Source organism: Argopecten irradians, chromosome 9 (assembly GCF_041381155.1).
Source record: "Argopecten irradians isolate NY chromosome 9, Ai_NY, whole genome shotgun sequence".
Lineage (NCBI taxonomy): Eukaryota > Metazoa > Mollusca > Bivalvia > Pectinida > Pectinidae > Argopecten > Argopecten irradians.
The window spans coordinates 43,061,941-43,074,860 of record NC_091142.1 but is presented as its reverse complement, the minus strand read 5'-3'; the positions used below and the strand labels follow the sequence as shown (position 1 = coordinate 43,074,860).

The window sequence follows — 12,920 nt, the reverse complement described above, 5'->3', positions numbered from 1 at the left end:
CACCGACAGTGGGCTAACCATTCGTCCCACTCTCATTATACTGAGCGCTAAGCAGGAGCAGTAACTACTACTACAACTATTATAGTGTGTCTCGGCCAGGGAATAGAACTCAGAGTCTTCATCAGAGTAGAGTGCGAGTGCTCAACTTCAGATCGCCAAAATGTAGGCTTTACCAAGAGACGTTGAGTTAAATAGAAATAAGAGGGAAGAAAAGTCCCAAAAGACGCCTTTTACGATCGTGCAACGAACGCAACAGGTATATCACTAACACCCAACCTGCGTGTAGCGTAGCAAAATATTTGGAGAGGAGAGTGGTAGACATTGATGGCTAGTAGTGAAAGAATGGCGAACGCTTGCCATGTCCTAGACGTGAATGGCTAGCTCAAGGATGTCAGAAACCTTTTACCTCGCGTTTACCAATGCTCAGAGTTATCAAGAGGCAAACTGTCAGACATGCTGCCTGCTAACCAAGCCCCACGGTGGATGGGGCGATAGTGGACGAATATTAAACACCTTCAATTCTTGCCCAATAAGTCGCAAAAATTGAGAAGATTGTCAGAAATCATGTGAATGGGTAGGAGAAAATGTTTACTACTCGGCAATGACGTCACAAAATTTAAAGTGTAAAAAAAAAATTTCAGACATATTTTAAACATTCGACTTGTAAAAAGTTGGATAGTTCCAGGAAGAATGTCGGACACCCTCAGTACTCGCTTACTAAATCCCTGGGATTGGTAAATAATGGGAAAGGGACAGACATCTTAACCACTCACCTAATAGGGACAGAGCATACCTAACAATCGTAACTACGGCCTAGACTAACTACGGCCAAGAACTGGATGGTTAGAGGAAGAATGCAATACACCTTAACCATGTCCACGCCGAAGACTGGGGTGTGGATGGCAAGCGGAAGAATTTGACACAAATTAACCTCGTCTATGCCGCAGACTTTGGGATGTGGATGGCAAGCGGAAGAATTTGACACAAATTAACCGTGTCCATGCCGAAGACTTTGGGATGTGGATGGCTAGCGGAAGAATTTGACACAAATTAACCGTGTCCATGCCGAAGACTTTGGGATGTGGATGGCTAGCGGAAGAATTTGACACAAATTAACCCTTTGACATAAATTAACCGTGTCCATGCCGAAGACTTTGGGATGTGGATGGCTAGCGGAAGAAAATGACACAAATTAACTATGTCCATACCGCAGACTTTGGGATGTGGATGGCTAGCGGAAGAAAATGACACAAATTAACTATGTCCATACCGCAGACTTTGGGATGTGGATGGCTAGCGGAAGAATTTGACACAAATTAACCACGTCCATACCGCAGACTTTGGGATGTGGATGGCTAGCGGAAGACTTTGACACAAATTAACCACGCCATACCGCAGACTTTGGGATGTGGATGGCTAGCGGAAGACTTTGACACAAATTAACCACGTCCATACCGCAGACTTTGGGATGTGGATGGCTAGCGGAAGACTTTGACACAAATTAACCACGTCCATACCGCAGACTTTGGGATGTGGATGGCTAGCGGAAGACTTTGACACAAATTAACCACGTCCATACCGCAGACTTTGGGATGTGGATGGCTAGCGGAAGACTTTGACACAAATTAACCACGTCCATACCGCAGACTTTGGGATGTGGATGGCTAGCGGAAGAATTTGACATAAATTAACGTCCATACCGCAGACTTAAACACATGCCTTTCGTGATTGTGAATTCCACCTGTCTCCTAGGTTTACAATATTAAAACGTATTTATTAACAGATTAGATGTCAATGTTTTTATTGAATGAATTTATATATCTGTGCCTTACTAAGTCTTTACACGACTACATCTCTCGTATATATAACTGTTGTATGTATACTACGGTGTATCAGTAGAGTGTAAAATCGAGTGAAAATCTTATGGGAGAAGAGAATCAGGTTAGTATAAAATGTCGAGTTACTAAAGATCAGGAAGCACGCGACCCAGAAACGATTACGTGACGGTACGTGAAGCTCTTCAATTCAAGATCAGGAATTTACCTCAAAACAAAGGAAAGTAGACACTGAAGCTCCTTATAGAAATAAAACAAAAGTGTACCACAATAAATAAAGCATAGTATACACCCTAAGGCCTGGTCACAAAAACAATCAAGAAATGAAATAATTAGATAATCTGAGTGTTCTTCACGAAGGATAATTAGATCATCTTTCTGAGTGTTCTTCACGAAGGATAATTAGATCATCTTTCTGAGTGTTCTTCACGAAGGATTAGATAACCTTTCTGAGTGTTCTTCACGAAGAACAGTTAAACATGAAATATTAATGACCATATATATACTATCCTGTAAGTTGTTTATACAGTTGATAGGGATGTAGGATATTGCTACAGCTTCGATAGCCAGGCATGTTACTATGATACTAGAGAGAGAAGAGTACACAGTTTTCACTAAACTAGCGGTCGGGTTTGACTTACTGTTAACATGTCACACAGCCACCTGTTGTCTGTACTATCTCTATAGCAATCAATCATTCACTGCAAGGGCGGTTAGCCACCTCTTGTTTAGATCGAATATCGATTTTAGGGAAATGTACAGAATTTATCTTTTCTTTAATCTTAATTCATACCTTATTTATATTGATTTTAAAATATACGTTCGGTAAATGAAGGAAATAAGTGAGTACATAAATAAATGAACAAATGTATCAAATACAAACCAATTCAATGCTAACAAGAATAAAAACCGCATCGCTGAGGATTTCTGTGTCCAGGTTTTGGCAATTTTGACCAAAAACGATATTTTAGCGGTCTCAAATTTTCGCAATCTGTCTATAATTATTTTACAATTACTCAATATTTTGCGCATCTAGTTTTGTGATCATTTGATGTCGCGCGAATTCCTTAAAATCTTTATCCGGGATAAAAAAGTAAATATAAACTTACATGCCATCCTCGAGTTCTCCTTCCTCACACACAACCTCCTCTATGACGTCACTGTCCGACATGGCGTTTTCTACAGTTTGTGCAGAAACTTCCGCTATAACTACTTCAGAGTTAGAATCCTTTCCTGTGACCTTCACCTCAGTGACCTCTGATTCTGTGACCTTTACCTCATTGACCTCCGTAGTATTTTCAAATTTGACCTGTGATGTACCGTTGAGTGAATTTTCGTCTGTCAGAGTCGGGGTCCAATCCCAAGGATTATTTCCGGTTTTGTATTTAGAGACAGGTTTTGCTGGGCAACTATTGGATTGCTTGACAACCGTCTTTTCTGGTTGTTTGTGTGTCCGTTTTTCCACTGGTTTGACCTCCTCGTGTATCACACTGTCTCTGTTGTACTCTACTGAGTTGGCGTTAGCTGGAAAACAAAAAACACAGCTCATTATACTCACAAAATACTAATCTAAAATCAGATCTATGAAAAATTGTTAGCTGGAAAAAAAACCACAGCTCATTATACTGACAAAATACTCATCTACAATCAAATCTATGAAAAATTGTTAGCTGGAAAACAAAAAACATATCTCATTATACTGACAAAGTGCTTATCTAAAATTAGATCTATGACAAATTGTTAGCTGGAAAACAAAAAAAACACAGCTCATTATACTCACAAAATACTTAACCAAAATCAGATTTATGACCAATTGTTAGCTTGAAAACAAAACACAGCTCATTTATGTATACCCATTACATACTTAACCAAAATCAGATCTATGACAAATTGTTAGCTGGAAACATGTACTCACAAAATACTTATCGAAAATCAGATATATGACAAATTTGGAAACTAAAACATTATGTGTATATTGACAATACAGTCAACTACAATAAGCTATGTGACAAGTTGTATCATCAATATCATCCTCAAAACTGGTTTCTAAACTTATGTTGTGATGTCAACATCGTCAACTAAGCGTATCCATTACTGACGAGTGTTTTCAATGCGATTATTTCCTGTCACTTGTCGTATTGTTAAGATGGCGCTTAGTTAATCTTCTCTAATCGATTACTGATCGACTTATAGTCAAAAATCCAAAGGTTTGAATGTTGGAGTGGCCTGGTTTTAATCTGCAGCTTAAATTTTATCATGTCAAGAGCTACGATCACCCCAGGACTGCTTTCCTTGAAGCTTTGTTCACAAGTATTTGAGTATGTGTTGTCTGGGAGTCTTCGCTCCATGCGACTCTTTAGCTACTTTTAAGTGTCGCCTCACGAAACCATACCTCTTACAACGCTGGCCGTACAACCCATACCGACCCTACTGTATCACGGCAAGTGTTCCAAAGTGTTGAGAAGATGCCTGAAACTCTCTTGATACCATGATCTACCCAGGTGAACAATAGCGATTGTCTACCATCCCGTGACACGATTGCTATGATGCTATTGGTAATAAATTATGTAAATTTTAAGACAATCAGCAAGTAAGGATTCAAACGTCCAACCATAAAGCCGCATACAAATTTGTGGCCTGTCCGATTTATTGCTCAGTGATCCTCCGACCACTTGAGAGATAGATATGTGGCCAGAGTAATATATTTACAGTCATAAGAATTTATGGAATTATCGTTAGGGACAATGAGGTGTAAATCAGAATTGGCATGATTTATAATCGTATGTCGAACATTTCTCCATAGATATTTTGTAAATAAGAAACAGCTACGGTGAACTGATTAATCATTTTGTGCTACTTATTCAACCTATCAGATGAAGTGTTTATAAAAAATAAATGTGAATTTATTTGAGTAAATTGGAAATAGCTTGTCTATCTCAAACATATTTTTCCCAATTTGTTAAAGACTGAAAAGGTGTATTTGAAGGGTGTTTTTTTAGAAGATTTCCCTGGATTACAGGAAGTTTCTGTCTACCTTAGAGGAAATGCTACGTATACATATATATACACGCCAGGTTTCCTTTCCTGCATAAGTTACTCATGTATGTTGTTTTACGACAATGTTAACACGTGAGGGACAATAAGTACATGTATGTGAGGACAGTTGTGCATGTAGATGTGTCTCGTCTTCAATAAGCAGTCGACAGCTTGACCTAACGTATATCAGTTAGTAAACACATGTGAAGGCTAATCTATCAGAACTCGATAATGAGATCTTATATCGGCTACACCTCGCTTTAACAGGTAATCTACTGTATACAAACTCAGGTAGCATCGCGTGTAATTCAGTCAAAAGTTACACACCTAGCAGTAGTTTAATAACATTGTAAGTCTAATATAAACTGTATAAACATATATATTTAAAATGTCACTGCACAGTACCGATATGTTGCATATATATCATAGTGCGCTAACGCGCACCATCATCATCGATACTTCAGGGGTTCCGATCACTTATAAACGATCTCTACTGTATACGCCTGGAATTTCTAATAGTAAAACTGGAGGCAGCTCAGATGACAGAATCTGAACTAATCACAGGCCAGCAAAATTCTCATTTGAAGACCACAGAGAGAGCGACGCCCAACTTCAAAGTCACACAGTGTACCGTTACACGGCTCTTTTGATGCACTTCAAAGAACTCAATTACCTGTTCTGTTCTGTTGCCTCCAGTTTTGCTATGAGATAGTCCAGGGGTGTAGAGAATAAACACCCAATGTATATGTTACACAACAATGAATGTCAAAAATAAGACACCCAATACTTGAAAAATGGACACCAATGCGTTCCAATCGATTCCCATGAAATGTCATCACGATCCTTACAACCCGACGGCAGTGATAGCAACCCATGGAGTATCGAGGAAGACGCCTTCCGTGAACACTTATGTAGAAATGACCCCTTGGTGGACAAACACTGACTTTGACGACTGTCTGACAACGTTGGAATCTTGTTAGCCAGATGGTAAATAGCCTCGTTCTAAAAACGATGGATGGTTTGTTTCTAACCTTATCGCCCTTCGTAAGAACGCGGTATAGGATATGCTTGCCGTGAAGTGACGTTTTTGAGTTGAATGACGTCAATCAATTGTTAATATGACGTCATGAATTCTTACAGCAGACCACTCAACCGTATTGCTCTATCTGCATCTAAACTAATCCCATAAAATAGCCACCCGACAGATGTAAATTGTCTTTTGATCAGTTTAATATACAAGTCACGGGTTCAAACAACACCACATGAACCATCTCTGCCCTCGGGTGACATAACGACTCTCAGGTGGTCAAATCGTCATGTCACACAATCATTGGGGCATCAATTGTATAATGTTATCAACTACGTTAAATGGCAATAGAAAATTATGTTTCGATACTAACTGTTGCATTAGTTTGGTCTTTCATACTTAGCATACTTAAATCAAATGTCGCTAATAGGATTTCAAACTGCACCTATATTCGGTTGTAAACTCAGGTGTTCTAAAACTATAAAGTCAGGTATCTATAACAGGCGAGAAATCAGACTAATTAAACCGAGGACTTACCTGGTAAGGTGTGTGTGTCCACTGGTCAGGTGTTAAACTCCCTACAACTATGTCACATGTAGTACATACGTATGATTGAGGAACTGTGATATTGACAGTACTATCCGGGTCACACCAGGGGAGTGTGTACTATGTAATGTACACATCGATGTGAGATAGTACACTGAGATAATACTAACCACGAGACTATGTTAGATAAAATGCGATAATTTTTACCAAGAATATTAGTATGAATCTTAAATTTCGCATACACATTAAAAGTACAACGGATATAGCTACTGTAGTCTATCATCGGTAACTATTATATACATTCTAATCTATCAGATTTTCTTCCTTCATGTAATGACGGAGTGGAACGAAGGGAAGTAACTATGATAGTTCAGAAAATGAACTGGAGAGTAAGAACGCACGAAACAACACATTACTATCTTAGAGGGATAATGGACCTACAACTTGCATACGTCCAACATACCCCTCGGTTTTCCTTAAAAAGGGTAAGCAATTGCCATTTCTCATTCTTAGATAGAGTTCCGCTCGCGGCATTCCTGGCCCCGAAAAGCTGCGCTCTTGTTAATCTAACGGACCATAACTGGTAAGGTTCTAAGTATGTGTATATATACTAGCTAGTATTGTGGTCGACTGGATAATATCCCAGAGCTCTATTTTTGGAGACATTCGTTCTGACTAGTCCCCCCCCCCCCTCCCCCCCCACACACACATTTTGTTGGCTCAGTCGTTGATATGGATATTTGGTCTATATAACTGATTCCGTATACCTGTCGCGAAATTCTCACATCACATACAGACTGTACGGTGTTACACCGAGATAGAGGACATGTATATTTTTTTTAGTTGTCCCGAAACTGACGAGTAATAATGCCAGTTTTCACTATAACTGTCATTCGGTACAGACCTTAATTGATCTCTATATAACTCACTGGTAGCTACATAGGTACAGTACATACATGTACATATGTATACTGTAATACATATGTAGCAAGGTTAATCAACGGAAGCGAAATCTACACAAAGAAGGTATTACTACACTTTTCTCAAAATCAGACTTACTCTCTTACATCTCCCCAGAAATTAACACTGTTGACTTATTCTAACTAGTACTACAGATTATCTCCCATTAAACTTGATCCTGTTTCTGTGTAGCATGCAATATCTCGTTTATCAATTCTAAAACCACAGTCTAAATATGTCGCTTATTTTTAGATATTCTAATACACATAACTAAACGTAGTTATTATCAACTTAGTTGTGTTTAGTGTTCCTAAGAAATGATATATAAACGCTATGTTAAACAGGGATCAGTACCTACGTTTATTATCACTATTCACGAAATGACATTTCTCAAATGTTTAACCCTAAGATCAACATCACGTATGCCACATTGTCTAGCGATATGAGTGTGAATTATATATACAAGTCGGAATTTTATTTAATATCCGTAAATAAATTAGCACAATGACATGACAACACGATATTTCACCTATCAATGATTAAACACGAGGAATCTATACACACACGGTACATAGCAATATGTCCTATACACACACGGTACATTGTACAGTATCCTGGGTAGTGAACATAGATGTTCTAAATTATGACTGAGTTTTAATGTTATGGACGAACTACAATTTTACCTATTCTATGTTTTCACATTTTATGTCGAATCGATATAACTAAACATATGTGTATACTCAAATTACTACTTTTCCTTTTGTACTCTCATCAATAAATTCGGTATATATACCCACACCGTCCACTAACTACTCACTATTTACATTAGATTGTATTTACTTGATCCTAGGTGTCTATATAGGTAACCGACAAAATAGGACTTACATATTTACCTATTTCTTACCTTATAACAATAAAGCAAATATAAAAACAATGAGGAGAAAGTATTTCGAAATTTAAAATCAATTAAACCAAGGCAACATATGCTGACCAGGCTACAATCTTCTCCTAGATAGCATGGACAAATCATTCCAGTTATTATTGAATAAACGAATCAGCCGAAACTGAACTTTAGCAAATTTCTTCGGCATCCCTGTTTGGTGACCGTAAATGAGAATAAAGCTAATTAAGGAACTACATACAGTGAAGGTTGAATATAGTATTGTATAGTTGTCTTAAAACAGAAATAATTATCATCTAACTTAATTCAATTTGTTTAAATTACTGATTAAAAAACTTAAATGAATATTTGATATCGTTCATGGCTATTTTATCGTACACAGTATTGTAAATATTAGCTAATCTCCTAAGAACACAACATGAAGGACACCTAAGTATGCAGTACATGTCAAAACTTAATCATGGTGACGTTGGCCTCTAACACATCCATTTGAACCTCGATATAACTGGATATCACGGATAATCTGCTGTACCAGAAAAAGAAATGTTCAGTAGAAGGGCTCTGATGACGTATGTAATTCAGTTAGATTTAAGGTACATGTCATTTTGAGGTAAAAAGTAAAATTTATATATATATGTTCTCCATACACCATGCATTCTTTCTATCATACGCACTATCGACATTTCACTGCGGGGAGGGTGTAATAACGCCATGTCAGACGAGGATTATGCACCATGTATCAAACCGATGACTCCAGCAGATATAGCATACTCACCAACTATGCATTAAGTCTTTAAGCATTGTGTCAGCAGTTTATTCCAAAGTATTACGTACAAAGAAGTTATCACCATAGATAGAAAACAGAACCATTCACTTTGACTTTGACTTTGGAAAGAAAATCCAGCATATAACAGAATTATTGTGTTTAAATAAATAAATAACAACAATAATAATAATAAAAAAACTGTTCGGTAGATAGATCTGTAATGCCATAATCTTGTATTTTAACATATCAATATAGGAAGAATAAAAGATCAGGTTTCACAAAACAGTCTTAAACATTCCCATTGATTGAATTTCAGTTTAATAAAAGTATTCTGAGAATACTATTGAAGCAATGCATGTTGGGACCGGTGTAACATTGAAAATGGACCTCCGTTGAAAATTGACGCCAGTTTTCAACGGGGGTCCATTTTCAATGTTACACCGGTCCCAACATGCTGTGGCATTGACAGTCCTATTTCTAGTAACAATGAACTTTTCATGAAAATTCACATTGTAATCCTTTACGTTGCAATCTTCAATTTTGGAGGCATTACAGATAATAATAATGCACTGTCATTGTATTAAGTCTCATGTTATCGTCTGGAAACTAATATCCGAACAGACAAACAGAGAGAGAGACAGACAGACAAATAGATAGACAGACAGACAGCAGACAGACAGACTGAGACTAGCACTATGGATTAGTCCCCTCCGGTCTTACTGGCAGAGGATTAAAATGAAATGATTTTTAGCATAGCGGGCGTCTGGTACATGTACACTCAAGAATGGCCAAGTCAATTCCGAGAATTGTCATGCTTTCAAAATAAGGACGAAGGTAATATGATTAGGTAATATGTTTTAGTATATCTTCCCTTTGTTATGTTTGATGTATCGTTCATCGTTGTTCATTGCTTACTTTCAGATAAATTGTTGTTTACATAATGTTAATTAATGTTTACTAGCCTGAGTCCAGTTGTTTACATCCACGGTTCACTTATTGATGAATTACATGTTATCTATTGACAATCCATCACTGATTTCCATGGTAACAGAACTTTGAAATTTCCTTAACAGTGTTCGATACATACACAGATTGTTCTCTATCAGTCTGATGATAACAACTAACTTCCTCTTAACAATTATCATTTATATAGACCTATTGATTTATCATGTTTGCCTCGATAATTTAGTAAAAACTCAAATATTGTATAGATACATCGATATCGGTTTGGTAAACATTTTCAGAAAAAAAAAACATAATATAAATACGAATGAAAATGATAAAACTGTGCCCACAGAAATTAACAAGTATGCGGGAAGTTATAAATTAACAAGTAAATGGGAAGATGTAAATTAACAAGTTTGTGGGAAGATATAAATTTACAAGTTTGTGGGAAATATAAATTAACAAGTTTGTGGGAAGATATAAATTAACGAGTATGTGGGAAGATATAAATTTACAAGTTTGTGGGAAGATATAAATTTACAAGTTTGTGGGAAGATATAAATTAACAAGTATGTGGGAAGATACAAATTAACAAGTATGCGGGAAGATATAAATTAACAAGTTTGTGGGAAGATATAAATTTACAAGTTTGTGGGAAGATAGTGGGAAGATATAAATTTACAAGTTTGTGGGAAGATATAAATTTACAAGTTTGTGGGAAGATATAAATTAACAAGTATGTGGGAAGATACAAATTAACAAGTATGCGGGAAGATATAAATTAACAAGCATGAGAAAATCGAAATAAAGAAATATGAAATCATGTCAAACAGTATATTGAAGATAGCTATATATGATTGAATGATAATTGTACAATCTGTAATGATATAGATGGTTCATTGGTACATAAACGTCTAATCACCACAGATGGTTTACAGATGGTTAGCGACAGTGACAGGTAAAGTACATATCGTAGTGTAACACGCCAATAAACTTTTTTATACGGTAGGTATATATCAGAATACGTGGACCGACTGTACCAGCGGTAAAGCCCTCTGACATCACTCATAGAATTCTAAATCAGCACTATAATGTTAGATAATTCGTGCCATGTTGTTTAAGATAATAACGTTAATTGCAAGTTTTTGTATAACATTTTCACAAAGTTAATGCGTGTATAACATCAAAAGAAAATTAATCTAAAAAACCCCGACGGTTTAGATATAATATAATGTGAATTTCCATCTAGTCTGGTTTTTTTTGCGAAACCTTATTTAGACAAATAATGAATAACACATGTATGGGGTAATGAGGTTATAGTAAAGTAAATAATTCATATGTACTGCTATACGTATTAACATATTTCATAAGGGCATTGGATAAGTTAAGGAAATCCCGATGTTTTGTCTACAGACGTTATCTATGTAGAACATATGATTAACACCTGTGTATAGACCTAGTTCATCAAGGTAAATCATTCACCCAGGAATAGACTTATTAAGAGAAAATGTAAATATAATCAAATATAGAGTTTGAAGTCTGAATTGTATAATAGTTACCTGAATGTTAATAGGATTTTATAAACATAACGACACTGAGAAATACTGGGAACTCACTGTAAAATATATAACCCTGTCATTGTTACTGGTGATATATGTATAAAAAACCCAAGTTCTGTCTGGAATATAGGTAATATAGTGGACATCTGTTATACAGTTTATAAACAAGATAAATACAGATTACTACAGATGACATAATGAATTGTGACAAACAATATTGGACAGTTTAAACAGGTAACATCAAGCATGAAATGAAGCATTCGATATTAAATTCAAAGTTGTTCTTTTCAATGTCGATAACAAATCAATCCCTAAGTGTTACGTGATATGATATTGTCACTATCGTATTCATACCTACCTAAGTCGTAAGACTGCGACGCCCCCATGGTGACGATGGAAGATGCTAAACCTTTTCAAACGTTAGATATCACACCACCTTCCCTGTTATATCAATGATGAAGGTTAGTCCTTTTCTGCAATCCTAACAGAATTCTGGTTTGGGTTTCACGCCTTTCGTTCTGAAGAAGACAAAGAACTGCAGAATGTAAGTTGTTCGCCTTCCACATTGCATTAAGAAAGTTTTCAACAGTGCTGTAGATTTCAATCTACGATGTTAAGATAGTACGTGAATATGTTCTATCAGTTGAAGGGAAACCTGGATAGTTTCTCCACCAGGATTTCTAACTGGCATAGCTATAATGTACAGCACATATCCTGTTCTATATAGTTGTACTTACCTCACTGTACACGACCCCAAAGTTTGACCGTTAGTTCATGTAAATCACAATGACGATGAGAAAGAAATGACATCCACGCACAAAACAGTATACGCAATGACATGAGTTTTATGTATCAAACCAGTTAACGTTGAATGATATGCACATGATTCATCAGAGGCTACACACATATAACTTATACATTTCTGTAGACAAATCACATTACGTAACGCTAGTAAACTTTCTCTAAAGAGAAAAGATTGACGAGAGTTTTTATACCAGGACATGTAGATAAACATCCTTAGGAAACAATGAGTCGCTAATAAACAGTATCAGCATAAATTATTCACTAAATAAGAAAGAGAGGATAATTACACCATATTATATAAAAAAACTATTTCGGTGAAAATGTACAAGTATAGCTTTAAAAAAATGATAAATTATTGTCTTATGCTAAATAAGTAATACTTACTTACTGACACACCAAAATGGACCACGTCTCTCTACCTCACGAGCACCTTACACATCCACTCGCCTACCAAGAACGGGAAGGGTCACAGGAAAAGGGGGACTGGACGGGGCAGTCCTGAGGACAGATCACGATCGCGAGCACCTAACACACCCACTCA

The 12,920-nt window shown here is 36.6% G+C and overlaps 1 protein-coding gene across 4 annotated transcripts in view; it reads right to left on the bottom strand.

Moving 5' to 3' along the window:
* Positions 1 to 12,920, bottom strand: part of LOC138332391 (apoptosis-inducing factor 3-like) — a 26,887-nt gene extending 13,967 nt beyond the window's left edge. The window contains exons 1-3 of one of the 4 annotated variants that reach the window (XM_069280472.1): positions 12,764 to 12,920; positions 11,934 to 12,093; positions 2,945 to 3,359 (exon numbers count right to left, since the gene is read on the bottom strand). In XM_069280472.1, the coding sequence (XP_069136573.1) occupies positions 2,945 to 3,359; positions 11,934 to 11,961 (443 nt within the window). In that variant the 5' untranslated portion in view covers positions 11,962 to 12,093; positions 12,764 to 12,920. Of the gene's footprint in view, positions 1 to 2,944; positions 3,360 to 11,933; positions 12,094 to 12,312; positions 12,469 to 12,763 lie in introns of those variants that run through there. The other 3 variants (XM_069280473.1, XM_069280474.1, XM_069280470.1) reach the window with 3 other exon arrangements.